We start from the raw sequence: 14,607 nt of genomic DNA on the forward strand, positions 1-14,607 counted from the left end.
ATTGGAAAGTAAGATTTAAAACTGTCTTTATTCACAAATGGCATGTGGAATACCCAATAGAATCTTAAGGAAAAAAAGCTACTAGAACTGATAAGTAAGTTTAGCAAGACTGCAGGATACCAGATCAATATACAAAAAAGAGTGTATTTTTATACACTAGCAATGATCAATAAAAACAATTAGAAATTGAAATTTAAAAATCAATACTACTTACAATAGCATCAAAAATATGAAATAGGGATAAACCTAAAGATGGGAAATACCTGTCCATTGAAAATTACAAAATATTGCTAAGAGAAATTAAAGAATATTTAAATAAATGAGAGATACACTTTGCTCATGGGTTAGAAGACTCAATTTTTCTAACATGTTAATTTTCCCCAATTTGAGCTATAGATTCGTGGGAGTTCTATTCAAAATCCCAGCAGAGTGCTTCACAGAATGGACAAGCTGACTTGAAAATTCATATGAAAATGCAAAGGATGTAGAATAACCAAAATAATTCTGAAAAAGAAGGACAAAATCAGAAGGCCACTATTACCAAATTTCAAGAATTATAGAGTAATCAAAACAGCACAGCATTTGCACAAAAACAGACCACAGATCAGAACAGAGTCCAGAAGTAAAAAAACATATATGAACAGCTGATTTCTGACAAAGGTGCAAAGGTGATGCAGTGGAGAAGGTTAGTCTCTTCATCAACTGGACATCCGTATGCAAAAAATAAATAAACCTCATTCCGTATATCACATCACATAGAAAAATTAACTCGAAATGGCAATTAGACCTAAATGTAAAACCTAAAACTATAAAACTTCTAGAAGAAAACACAGGAGAAAATCTTACAACCTTTGATGAGGGAAAGATTTCTTAGGTATGACATCAAAAGCTCAATCTATAAAAGAACAAATGGATACACTGGAATTCATCAAAATTAACAGCTGCTCTTCAAAAGACACTGTTAAAAAAAGAAAAGATAAGCCACAGACTAGGAGGAAATATTTGCCAAGCATATATCTAATAAAGGACTTGTGTCCAGAACATACGCAGAGTAACGTCCCAGAAGACGGCAGAGTAGGAAGCTCCGGTGCAGGAACAGTGCCCATCACACGGCAAATACGCAAGAGATATTTTACCAAGGATTTTTTTTTAAATCCTATATACTACTAACAAGCAATGATAAAATTATCTGCGTACCTCCATCATTAACATAATTGCCAAGAATTTATAAATCATCATTCCAGTATACCACACTAGAACAGGTAATTGTATTTCTCAAATTAGAGATGAGAACACTGAGACTCTAAGTTAGTTGCTCAAGGCCACACAAGCTGGATAGCGTAGGGCAAAGATTAAGCCTGGCAAATCTAGCAAGGATAAAAAAAAAAAAAGAGACTACTTGGCTTCAAGGCCACTGGGTAATGCTGCCTCCCTCAGTGATATCTATTCCAAAGTAAACTTTCTCAAAGTGTAGCTTTCTTAACACTTAGTCATGCCTACTGAAAATTTATCAAAATAGGGAAATAAAGGAAGAGGAGAAAACATCATTTTATGTTATTCATGGCTCTCTTCCTTATCCTCTACATTATAACAGTCTTCTTTTGAAATTTGTCATAGAAAAAATAAACAACTGTATTTAGGTACCTAGGAGATACAGCAATATCATAATAACTCACATCAATACAAGGTATAACAAATTACTTCAGAGTTCAATTAAAAAGTCAGCTGAAAAACAAAAGGGGGCAAGAGAAACACTGAAATAATTATTTTTTATTTAATTGTCACATACGAAAAGTTGCCCAGATTCTGTTAAGACTCAATGGAGGAAAGAGGAAAGCGCATAAACATAAGGTGGGTCACTACTTCCCATCAAGAAGTATGTATGAGAAGTCAATTCCACATCAACCTGAAGACATTAACCTCTATCCTGTGTTTCTCAACTATGGATGCACATTTGAGTCATCTGAGAGCTTAAAGAGAAGTCCTGATGTCTGGGCCTCACCTAAGACCAATTAATTTAGAATTTCTGGGGATAAGACTCTGGCGTAAGTATCTTTTAAAACTCCCCTGGTGATCCCAATGAACAGCCAGGGTTGAGAACCACTACTGTAAGCATATTTATACAAACACATATATATAAATTGCCATATAATTGGCTAATGTCCCAAGAAAATTAACGAGTTGGAACTTGGTTAAAATTTTTCGTGCCAGAGATAATCATTTATTTAAACTAAAATACATTTTATGTCTTTTGTGGAAGCAAAAGGCATCCAGACTTAGCCAATTAATATTAACATTAATTATTAATATTAGATATTATAACATAATATAACATAAATATTATCCTTCATTAAATAATATGCTAATTATTCTAATACTATTTTAAAATATGAGCTGCAGGCTAACTGGGGTGGTCTATAACCAAAGTACCCAGAGCAGTAGGCATAGGTTGGCCAAAGGGATCTCCAAATCTCCTTAGAACCCAAGGGAATCCTGGGACTGTCTAGAAATAAGAATGCGGACCATAGTGGGTCTACGAGACACACTCTGGTCCACTTTCACCACAACAAACCTGGTCCACTAGAAGGGGAAATTGATGACGTAGAAGAAAGGGAGGGGAGGAAAAGGAAAGCTGATAGAATAGGTGACAGGGGATGAGGTCTAGTACAGAAATAGAGGGGATGACCTCTCCAGGCAGTTCATCCATAATTCAGAACGGAAGGCAGAGATCGGATTTAAGTTGGGACTTTGCCAGGCTAGTACTAACCAAGAGGGGCAAGAGAGCTGAGGGTACATATAAGGCACATGGAATTTAAGCTGGATAAGGAACCATGTAAGGACTAAGAGAAGTGAGAAATAGTAAAAAGGTGGTAGAATCAATGGATTTGTAGTGTGGAAGGACTACTGATGTCAAACTACTAGAGGGAATGAACTAGAAAGTTAGGCGGCGTCAGAGAGTTGAATGCTTGAGATTAAAATTATGGAGGGTCTTTCAGTTATTGGTAATGATAAATCAAGAATGTGATCACAGGAGTGAGTAGCTCAAGGAGAGTGAAAAACAATCATCTATCTAGAAGCTAAAATCAACAAAAATTAAGACAGAAGGAGTGTTAGAATGAAAGTGAGCCATGAGCAATGTGACGATTACCCAGAAGTTAGCAAATGACCACCATGAGGGGCGTGGGGAGTTAGTCTACTAACATGAAATTCAAAGCTGGAGGGTCATCTCAAGGAAGAATACTACCTGGAACTGGCAATGAGGAGCAAAGAGGACATATAATAGAAGAACCTTAAAATACAGAAGAATAAAATATTCATTACCCCTAAATGAGCTCAGTCCAGTACAACAGCAATGACAACACAATCATTGCACTACAGCAGAGTAATGACCACAACTGAGAAGGGCGGGGCCTGCTGGAGACCCAATGGAGGGATCAGAGAAGTTTCACAGAGGACTGGAAGATGTGATATGTGAGCTGAGTGTTGAAAAATGAATCAGGGCAAAACGACCTTCAAGGCAGAGAGACAATATAACATACGCAAAGGCAGACAGATGTGAAAAAACCACGAAATATTCTAAGAAATGCAAACAGTTCAACATGATTAAAGGCATAAAGAGAATGAGTATGAAATGGGTCTGAATTAATGTGTATGAAAGAGAGTCAGGACATATGACTAGACAGGTAAACCAAGACCACAACTTTTTGCTCTGCACAAAAGATGTTACGAACAAATTAAACTGTTACCCAGAAATCCTTCATAAAAGTCTCTAACAGGGAACAAAATTGACGGATTTGTTTCATATTACTTTCCTTCTTTGAAGGAGATGCTAGAAAACAATTAAATAATCCAATAGCCAGTTGCTTTACGAAGATTAACCAGCTTTTAGAGACTCAATTGCTTCCATGCTGTATACAAAAATTTCTGATCATTATCATAATCTCCAACATACAAGATTAAAAATCTACCAAGGAATTTTGTGCACAACTGATATTTTTAAAAACAGATGAATAGAGCTCAAACATACATGCATTAGTTATAGATTTCTCTGTAACATGTATATATGTAAATATATACGTATGAGATTATACAGGCATACTTCAGAGATATTGCGGGTTCGGTTCCAGATCATTGCAATAAAGCGAATATCACAATAAAGCAAGTCACAATTTTTTTGGTTTCCCAGTGCATATAAAAGTTATGTCTACACTATACTGTAGTCTATTTGGTGTGCAATAGCATTATGTCTCAAAAAAACAATGTACATACCTTAATTAAAAAATACTTTACTGCTAAAAAATGCTAATCATAATCTGAGCCTTCAGCAGGTTGTAATCTTTTTGCTGGTGGAGGGTCTTGTAAAAAATGCAATATCTGCGAAGCACATTAAAGTGAAGAGCAATAAAATGAGGTGTGCCTGTATATATATATAAACTGCTTTTGCACGTAAAAGAACAATATTATAAGTGAATGCATAAATAATAATACTGGTATATACAACTTTTATAAATGATTAACCTTAGAATTACACACACACCACAATGGAAAAGCTGTGTCACTAGGTAACCATCGCTGTATATGCTCTGTCTCCATTTTTACTTTAGTAGTTATGACATAATGGAACGAGCACTGTCCTTGGGAGCCAAAGAACACACACTTGAGTGCTGGCATTGGCACTTATGAACGATTAAGCAAGTCACTTAACTCTTCTGTGCCTGAGTTTCTTAATTTACAAAATGGAAATCAGAAATCTGTATCTCATGTGTTTTGTTAAGATTTTTGTGAAGCACTGTACCTAAAAGAGTTTTATAAACCAAAATGAGCTATAAAACTGTTTCTTTACAGACTTAAAAATATTTTTAATATAGAACTAAGAGCTCTCGGGCCATCCACTGCCCCCGCCCCCAGAAATGAAGCACAATTACACCCTGAGCTGACACGCCCAACAGACTTGGGTAAGCATGTCTCACCGCCTCTCTGCATGACCTTACCTTCGCATGAGCAGGCCCTCTTTCTCTCAGAAGTCTATACTGGGGCTGGACTCTATTGAAACGGGCTAACTCATTTACCAGACACACTGCAGTTTTCTCTTTGGGATTTGCCATTTTATCTTGGAGAGAAGCTGTAAATAAAAACGCTGTAAAGTTTTTGTGAAGAATGACTTTACAAAATGGAAGAAAAGCTAGTTTTGACTTTTTTAGATTGAAGTCAGATTATACTGTAAATCTGGATTAAATTATTTTCATTAATTTTATACAAAAAATTCAAACCATCTAAATGTTAAATGTCTTTCATTACATGCAACACAAATAATTATCACACTTTAAACAGTAAATTAAGGTAACTTTTTTCATAAGTACCTAAGTTGCTCTCTATACATATATATGACAACAGCATGCTTAAAGATTTTAAAGTAAGATTACAATAATTTTTAATCTATCTTGTAACTTTCCTTTCCTCTCAGAAAATTTTAGCATAAACAGAGAATTCTGATTCTTATTACTGTAAAACTAAATTTTGTATACCTTTTTTATCATTTGATCTTACTTTTTTAACTTCTCATTTTGAGACAGCATATTAGTTGAAAAAGTTCTAGACTTGGAAATCAAAGTCCTAAGTTTAAATACTAGCGCTTCCAACTATTTTTTAGAAACTTCCTTTTCTTACGAAATTTTAAGAGAAGTACAAAGAATAATTTAACAAATGCCCATATTCTTACCACACAGAACTACAGTTAACATTTTCCATGTTTGCTTTAAGTCTTATTTAAAAAAAAAACAACAGTATGACATTCCAGTTAAGTTCCCTTTATTTTTTCCAGAAACCACCACTATATGAATTTAGAATATATCCCTCTGGGATATTTTAAAATACACTTATACATATGCACCTATATCCACGAAGAAATACATAGTCTTGATATATGTGGTTTTGTAGTCACATAAGTAGTAATATAATAAACACATGATTTTCAAAACTGTCTTTCTTCACTCATTATGTTTTTGAGATTGTAACTTAGATAGATCCAGTGCATTACTTCTAACTGCTGTATAATTTTCATCACAATATCGTATCAGTTTTTTAATCTACTCCTCTACTGATAGACACTTAGGTTGTTTCCCATTCTTCACCTTACAAGTAAAAACACGCTGCCAAATGGCACTCAGGATGATTGTACCATATCTCCGTCCCCTGGCAGCATGACAAGCACCATTTCCCCTCAACAGTGAAAAATGCAGTAAGGTCAGGTAGTTTCATTTCTGAAAATCTGATGTTTGACAACTTGTATCCCACTATTGTTTTTTGTTTTCCCCACTATAATTTTAATTTGCATTCCCAGATTACTGGTGAGTCTAATCATCTTCTTATATGTTATTGATCACTTGGGTTTCCTCTTCTGCAACCTGCTTCTGTCCTTTTTTCTATTAATTATTTTATGTATTATATTTATCAAATTTTTTTTTATAATCTGTGCTTTTTATGCCTTGTTTAAGGAATTCTTCCCTAACCTACAAGGTCTTCATTATTTTTAGTTAAATTTACTAAACCGTCTATTCTTTATCTGCAAAATAAGGGTAAAAAATCTATCCTACTTCACTCACAGGTTGTTATGAAATTAAGGTTTTTAAATGTATGGTATTCTAAATTCTACTGTAATTATTATTACAGTCTCAGAATATTTTCCTAATACTATATTAAACTATTTTATCCTATTTTTTCTTCATCTCATTTATAGATATTCAACTGCTTTTTAGTTTTTCTTTCATGTCCCATTAATCAGTGCCAAAAAACACTTAAAAACCTAAGCTTAAAACATGCAAGTGGCATTACTTCCTGCTCAGTTAAACTGTAGTCACAATGTACGGAGAAGACATTAAATGCACGGAAAGAGTTTAGGAATTTCATCTACAAACTTTCTATGGCAAGGTTTAATGCAGAAGATACTATTCTTTTAACCTTTTAATACTTTTTACAGGACCAACAGTTTGGTACAATGACTTGATCACAATCGTTATGATTAAGAAATTATTTCATAAGAAAACTACATAAATACCTAGTAAGGCATAAATAAAACAAAAGAGAATCTAAGCAACCAACTGTAGGACCAACACAGCTGACATCCTTGCATACCATGGCATTAAATACTCAAGTACTATAGATAACACAGCTAGCTGAATATCAAAAAGCAAAATAGGAATGACAATTTGTTAAGAGAGAGAAAATACTAAAGTCTGGTAAAAACCAGTCAATTTTGCATAACACTGAAATAGCATTTATACTGCTACCGCACAATTCTCATAACTCAGCAATGCTGCATATTCATCTGTTATGATGCAAAAAATATTAGAAGCATAGCAAGCATAATGTGACAATTTTATAGTACGAAACATTTTAATAGCATAGGTTTTAAATATATTAAAATGTGATTAAAATAGTAAGTTTATAGCTCTGTAAACTTTAGTACGAAAATCTGATCTAAATCCTTTAAAGAAAGTGCTAATAACATGGTGATAAACTTATATTTCATTAATTTTGACTTTCTGCTTCATAAAAATAACATGAAACCAATAACTGATTCATGGGATCCATTAATGGAATCCAATAATGGATTTAACGTGTGACTGAAGTTTGGTGCGAAAGGTGTGCAAAATACATGCAAGATCTCACTTTGATAAAACTTTACAACTAAAATCTAAACGTTCAAAGTTGGTAAATTTAAAAATAATTAGTCCTAGTTGAAATTTTTTATTTTATGAAATGATTAAAATTTTATTTTAAACAGCTGTTCCTCTATTTAATCAGAAATTTTATTGGTATTAATGACTTGACAGAGCTCACCGTTACAGCAATAATTTAAAACTTTAAACCAAATTTTGGTAAAACATCTACAAAATTATAAAACAAACTGGTCTATTAAAACTGAGATCTATAAACTCAATTTATATATAACTTTTTATAAAAGTCAACAGCACAAAAAGTGAGAATTACATATACACTGTTGCATAGGTATACATTTTCAAGAGACCTAAGAATGTCCTCAACGAAGATATTTTGAAATAGGCTTCAAGTCAATCTGGTGGCTAGAATAGTAGACATTTACTTAGAAGTAAACAAAATTAATGATAACAGATTTCACAATCTAAGCCTTTGTTTTTGAGAGAGCAAATGCCATATAATGGTTAAGAGCCTGTTTTGGATCTCTCTGCCACTAATTCACATCTATGTGACCTTGAGAAAGCACTTAAATCTCACTTTCCTAGGCAGTAAAATAGAAATAATAGTTGTTTTTATATTACTGGATGATGGCATTGGTTGAATGAGATGATACAAGACACTGTTAACAATGATAAGAATGCATTATTATTCTGATTACAAACAATTTGTTAAAACACATTATCATCAAATATGAAAACAGTAAGTTTTATAAACTTTTTTCCCATAGCTTTCTAAGCTAAAATATTCTGAGTTAAAATGTTCCATTAGATTAAGTTTATTTTATTCATACAAATATACTACTTCAATATTCTGTAAAAAGCACATATTTGTTATTATTTTTTCCACCAACTTATTATAACATCATAAGTCTGTTTCAACTGAAAAATCCCCAAGTATGATATAAATTATATTTAAGATTTCTCATATTTGTGTTAGGAAATATTCTACCTTTGTCATACGAAACTTGTTTACATGTAACTCTCCATAACTTTGATAAGTAACACTGGTAAAACAGCTATGGCATCTGCACACTCAATGAAACATAGATAAACTCTATTTTTTGAAATATACTCTATTTTCATATCTTTATAAAGGGACTTAAATCTTCAAACTATACCAAAATAAGGTAGCTCACAGTTTTTAATCAACAGGCAAATCCCTGTCCCAAAGGAGCTCACAGTCTGGAAGAAGAAAGAGATACAAACAAGAAACAAACACAATAAACTACAAGAGGAGAAGTGCTATGATAGGGCTGTTACAGGGACTCCTTAGGTCAAGGGGGCGTTGAAAGGTGCGTTTCAAGATGTGGTGATTAGATTAGTTAAGGAAAGTAGGAATTCACCGAGTTAGCAAGGGAGGGAGAGAGAAAGACAGTCTAAGCTTTTCCAGAGCGCACATGCAGGAGAAAGCACAGAAAACACATCACATTCTGGCAGACGCAAGTAGATCATCAGCACAACACAGAATGCACAGGAGAGAACAGCAGAAAAAACTATGTGACCAGAATCCACCAAAACACCAAACGTTCCCTAAGCCAGAATTTAGAGCAGCAACATTTTTAAGGTAGTTAAATTACAGCCAGAGCTGTTGCTAGCAAAGCCACAGTCCACCTCACCTGCCAAGGCAAGTCTCTCCACAGAAGAATCCGTTTCCATCTCTGGTCCCAGAAATGACTTGGACACAGTTTCTATGTCTCTTTGCTGGCTCCCCTTTCCCTATTACCTGCTACTGGAAGGGACTCATCCTAATTCCCAAGTAAAATAAAAAGAAAGAAAATAGAGTCAAAAGAGCAAAGGAATTTGACATAACTTCCACAGGCTCTTGCCTTCTAGGAGAAATGTGACTGTCCATGGTTATAACTAAAAGAAACCCTATAACTTCAGATTAGACCATAACCTAAGGTTGTCCAAGCAAAATCACTACCCAAGGATCAAACCGCTGTCTTATAATTGCCTATTAATTAAGAAAAAATTAAAGTTCCTATCTCACAAACACAAAAATAAATTCCAGAAGTATTAAAATGCAAAATATAAAAATACAACAAAAGCACAAGAAAACTTGATATTTGTCATATATTTGTCATAATCCTGTAACATAGAAGGTTTTTCTAGATAAGAAGAGAAACCTAAAGCCATAATGGGATAAACTGACAGATTTAACAAGACAAAAATGTAAAACTTCTGTAGAGCAAAACACACCATAAATGACACTAAAAAACAGTCTACAAACTGGGAAAGAAATACAACATGCGAAGAAAAACTGTTAACATCCATAAAATACAAAGGTGATATAAATCAATTTTTTTAAAAAAAATCCGATAGCAAAAGGGCAAACGTATGCACAATCAATTCACATAATATAATTTATTGAGTAAACACATCTGTTCAAAAAACTGTTTAAAGAAATAAAAATTCAAATTCCAGTGAGAGAGAATTTACCCCACTAAACTGATAAAGATGAAAAAATGATCATGTAAGTATTGGCAAGGATGTGGGGAAATGAGTGCAAACTCTATTGGTGCAAACAAATTAGTACAAACTTTTTGGTGGGGAATCTGGCAATACTGATTAAAGTTTCAATGGTATCTATCTTTAAAACAACAATTACACATCTAGTATTCATACTGCAGGAAGACTTGCATAGCGCATACACAATGACAATCCACATAGCAAGAACTATAAACAAGCTAAATATTTATCCACCAGTAATTGACTGGTGAAACAAACTACAATGGACTACGCACCTTTGAAAAAGAGTATGAGGTACAGTGCTTACGTACCGACATGGGAAAAACATTACAAAATGTTGAATGAAAAAGGTTCTAACAGCTTATGGTCTGATCTTATTTTTATTTTCTTTAAATCAAACGTGCATGTATTAAAGGGGAAGAGAGACTGGTGGCGGGGGGTCCTCACTTCCTACTTTTAAGTACTACATTGTTTTAGTTTTTCACAATTAATATGTATATCTTTTATTAAAAAATTATTTTACAAAGCCATGAAAAGTAGGGAATGCCTTCCAGTGTAAAAGTCTTCAACTCGAATTGCTATTGTCCTATCTAGTCTTCACAGTGCCACCAGGGTTCTACAAAACAGAAAGATGTTCAAGGACCTGGTTCAAAGCAGCCCATGTGTCATGCCTACAATCTCTGACTTTTCCATATAAAGCCACTTTGGGACTCACACACTGCTAAAACGGAGTGTGGCCTTAGCCAACGGGTTTGTTGTCTGTTGTTGGTATGGCTGGTCTTCTTAACTTTAGCCATTCTAACAGGTGCGTAACGGTATCTTGTTGCTGTTTTTTGGGGTTTTTGTTTTCTTTTTCTGGGTTTTTTTTTTTTTTTTTTTTTTTTGCTGAGGAAGATTCACTCTAACATCTGCGTCAATCCTCCATTTCGTATGTGGGTCACTGCTACAGCACGGCCGCCAACAACCAGTGTAGGTCCGCACCCGGAAATCGACCCCAGGCTGCCAAAGCAGAGCACGCTGAACTTAACCACTAGGCCATGGGGCCGGCCCTCATTGTAGTTTTAGTTGCATTTCCCTAATGACTAATGATGTTGAGCATCCTTTTGTTTATACGCTATCTTTATATACACTGTAGTGAAGTGTCTATCTGAATATTTTACCCATTTTTAATTGGGTTATTTTTCTTGTTGTTTTATTTGAAGAGTTCTTTATATATTCTAAATACAAGTCATTAATCAGGTATATGCTTGGCAAAGATTTTCTCCCAGTGTATGTTGTCTCTTTTCATCCTCTTACCAGTGTCTTTTGAACACCAGACTTTAATTTTAATAATGTCTAATTTATCAATTTGTTGTTCTATAGACTGTGTTGTCTCTAAGAAATCATCACCTAGTTGCGGTCTCAAAGATTTTTTCCTATGTTTTCTTCTATAAACTTTATAGTTTTAGGTTGCACATTTAGGTCTCTGAACCACTTTGAATTAATTATTGTATATGGTACAAGGTATGAATTCAATTTGTTTTTTGTTTTTCAATATCCAATGTTCAAACCCTATTTGTGGAAAAGGCTATATTTTTTCCACTGTATGGCTTTTACGGCTTTGTTAAAAATCAGTTATCTACATATAGTAGGTTCATTTCCGGACTACCTATTCTGTTTCATTGATCTGCCTATTTTTATGCCAATGCTGTTTTTACTGTAGCTTTATAATTCTTGAAATTAGGTAGCGCTGGGCCCCCCACATTGTTCTTCACAGCTGTTTGGCTATTCTAGCTTCTTGCATTTCCATATGAATTTTATTTTAGGCAAAAATGCCTGGAAGGATGAGAGTAGAATTCCCTAGAATTCTACAGATTAATTTGGTAAAAACCAACATTTTAACAAAGTTGAGTCTTCCAACCCACGTACAGGATATATAGTCAATTCTCATTACTGAAACAATGATATCTCAATGACAGTTATGTTCTATCACAAATCCACAAATGGTGAATCAGCAATTACTGAATCACTGCTTCTAAGGAAAATAACAGGGTTAGGTTCCTGCAAACCTCTGGTCATAACATTTTTGTCAGCCGATCAATACACGACCTTGTTTTATGTGGGTTTCTGGTTCAAAACCCACTACTTAACATATGTTGCTGATTCATTAAAATTGAACTCGCCACCAACAGTAACTCCTGCCTGAAGGAAGCTTATCTAAAGAGATGCATCTTCTCCGTAAGGCATGTTGCAGCATTCTTGTGCTTAGGAACACTACACAGCACTTCAGCACTATGCTTAGGGGCCATTTTAAACAGCTAAACCACCCACAAAAACGCAAAAAATGTGGCACTAAAGAGACCAAGATAAGGACACTTGCCCACAGTAGGAAAATTGAAACAAGAAAGCAGAGTGTCACTTTGCTCAACCTCAGTTCAAACTGTGCAAGTTGGGCGACTCAAATTTTTCACCACTCTGCATGTGTTAGCAAATGAACACAAAGGCGCTGCAAGTAATGATTTTGGGCTTACAAATAAATTTTAGCAAATAGGCCAACTCGCAGATAAGAATCCATGAATAATGAAGATCAACTGTACCTCTCAATTTATGTAAGCATCCTTTAATTTCTCAGCATCATTTTGTAGTTGTTTTCTTTAACGTATTTTGTTAGATTTATCCATAAGTATTTCATGTTTTTGATACTGTTGTAAAAGGCATCTTTTATTTCAGTTTCTGATTGTTCCTTGCTAGTGTACAGAAACACAATTAATTCTTGTAAACAGTTATGCATCATGTAACAGGGATACCTTCTGAGAAATGCATTGTTGGGTGATTTTGTCATTTTGCAAACGTTATAGCGTGTACTTACACAAACTTAGATGGTACGGCCTACTACACACCTAGGCCATACGGTACTAATCTTATAGGACCACTGTCGTATATGCGGTCCATCGTTAACCAAAATGTCGTTATGCAGTGCATGACTGTATATCTTTGGTCATTTCTGTCCACTTGTTATATCAATTATGGAGAGGAGTTACTGAAATCTCTAACTATAATTGTGAATTTCTCCTTGCATTTCTATTAGTTTTTGCTTTGTGTGTTTTGAAGCTCTGTTATTAGGTGCATAAACATTTAGCATTGTCATGTGCTCTTAAATAACTGATCTTTTTCTTGCTATGAAATGACCTCTATCCCAAGTAATATTCCTTGCTCTGAAATCTACTTTGTCTGATATTAACAAAATCACTCCAAGTTTCTTTTTTTTTAATTTTTTTTTTTTAATTTTGTTTATTTATTTTTCCCCCAAAGCCCCAGTAGACACTTGTAGGTCATAGCTGCACATCCTTCTAGTTGTTGTATGTGGGACGCGGCCTCAGCATGGCCAAAGAAGCAGTGCATAGGTGCGCACCCGGGATCTGAACCCGGGCCGCCAGTAGAGGAGCGCACGCACCTAACCGCTAAGCCGCGGGGCTGGCCCCCAAGTTTCTTTCAACTAGGTCAGCATGTTATAGCTTTCCATTCTTTAACTTTTAACCTATTTGTGTTTACAGTTATTTCTTATAGGCAAGCATACAGTTGGATTTTACTTTTTTATGCAATCTCAGCCTTTAAATCGGGGTTTTAGACTACTTACACATAACGTGATTATTCATATCATTAGGTTTGACTCTATCATCTTATTGTTTTATATTTGTCCTATCTGGTCTTTGTTCCCTTTTTCATCTGTTCATGGCTTCCGCTGGATTAATTATTTTGTATGATTCAATTCTATCCACATCATGCATCAACAGATACGTTCTGAGAAATGTGTCATTAGGCGATTTTGACATTGCATGAACATCAGAGAGTATACTTACACAAACCTAAATTATGTGGTACTAATCTTATGGGACCACCATCACATACGCAGTCCGTCATTGACCAAAACCTCGCTATGCAATGCATGACTACTTTTTTTGGCTTATTAGTTATAACTCTTTTTGGTTATTTCAGTGGCTGCTTTAGAGTTTATATTATATCTTTAACTTATCACAGTCTACCTTTAGGTAGATAGCACCTAATGCAGAGCCTAAGAATCTTAATATACTTCCATTTCTCCCTCAGCCTTTAAGCTACTGTTATCATGCACTTTACTTCTGTGTATGTTACAAACCACAAAATATCTTGTTAATATTTCTGCTTTAAACAGTTACCTTTCAGAGAGATTAAATAAAAAAACATATATATTTACCCAAGTAGCTACCACTTCTAGTGTTCTTTTTTCTTTTTTTATCTAGTATCATTTTCCTGCTATCTGAAGGACATACTTTAAAATTTTCTTGAAGTGGGGGAGTGTTAGTGATGGATTCCTTCACCTTTTCTGCGTCTGAAAACATCCTTTGGACCAGCCTGGTGGCATAGTGGTTAAGTTTGGCATGTTCTGCTTAGGCGGCCTGGAGTT

The 14,607-nt window shown here is 34.6% G+C and overlaps 1 protein-coding gene across 3 annotated transcripts in view; it reads right to left on the reverse strand.

The window, feature by feature from the left end:
- STAU2 (staufen double-stranded RNA binding protein 2) overlaps positions 1-14,607 on the reverse strand; it is a 301,766-nt gene that overhangs the window by 272,418 nt on the left and 14,741 nt on the right. Inside the window, exons 1-2 of one of the 3 annotated variants that reach the window (XM_058528885.1) lie at positions 9,332-9,386; positions 4,992-5,137 (exon numbers count right to left, since the gene is read on the reverse strand). The exons of 1 other annotated variant lie outside the window; for it this stretch is intronic. In XM_058528885.1, the coding sequence (XP_058384868.1) occupies positions 4,992-5,137; positions 9,332-9,371 (186 nt within the window). In that variant the 5' untranslated portion in view covers positions 9,372-9,386. Of the gene's footprint in view, positions 1-4,991; positions 5,138-9,331; positions 9,387-14,607 lie in introns of those variants that run through there. One more of the 3 variants, XM_058528886.1, reaches the window with a different exon arrangement.

Source organism: Diceros bicornis, chromosome 33, assembly GCF_020826845.1.
Source record: "Diceros bicornis minor isolate mBicDic1 chromosome 33, mDicBic1.mat.cur, whole genome shotgun sequence".
Lineage (NCBI taxonomy): Eukaryota > Metazoa > Chordata > Mammalia > Perissodactyla > Rhinocerotidae > Diceros > Diceros bicornis.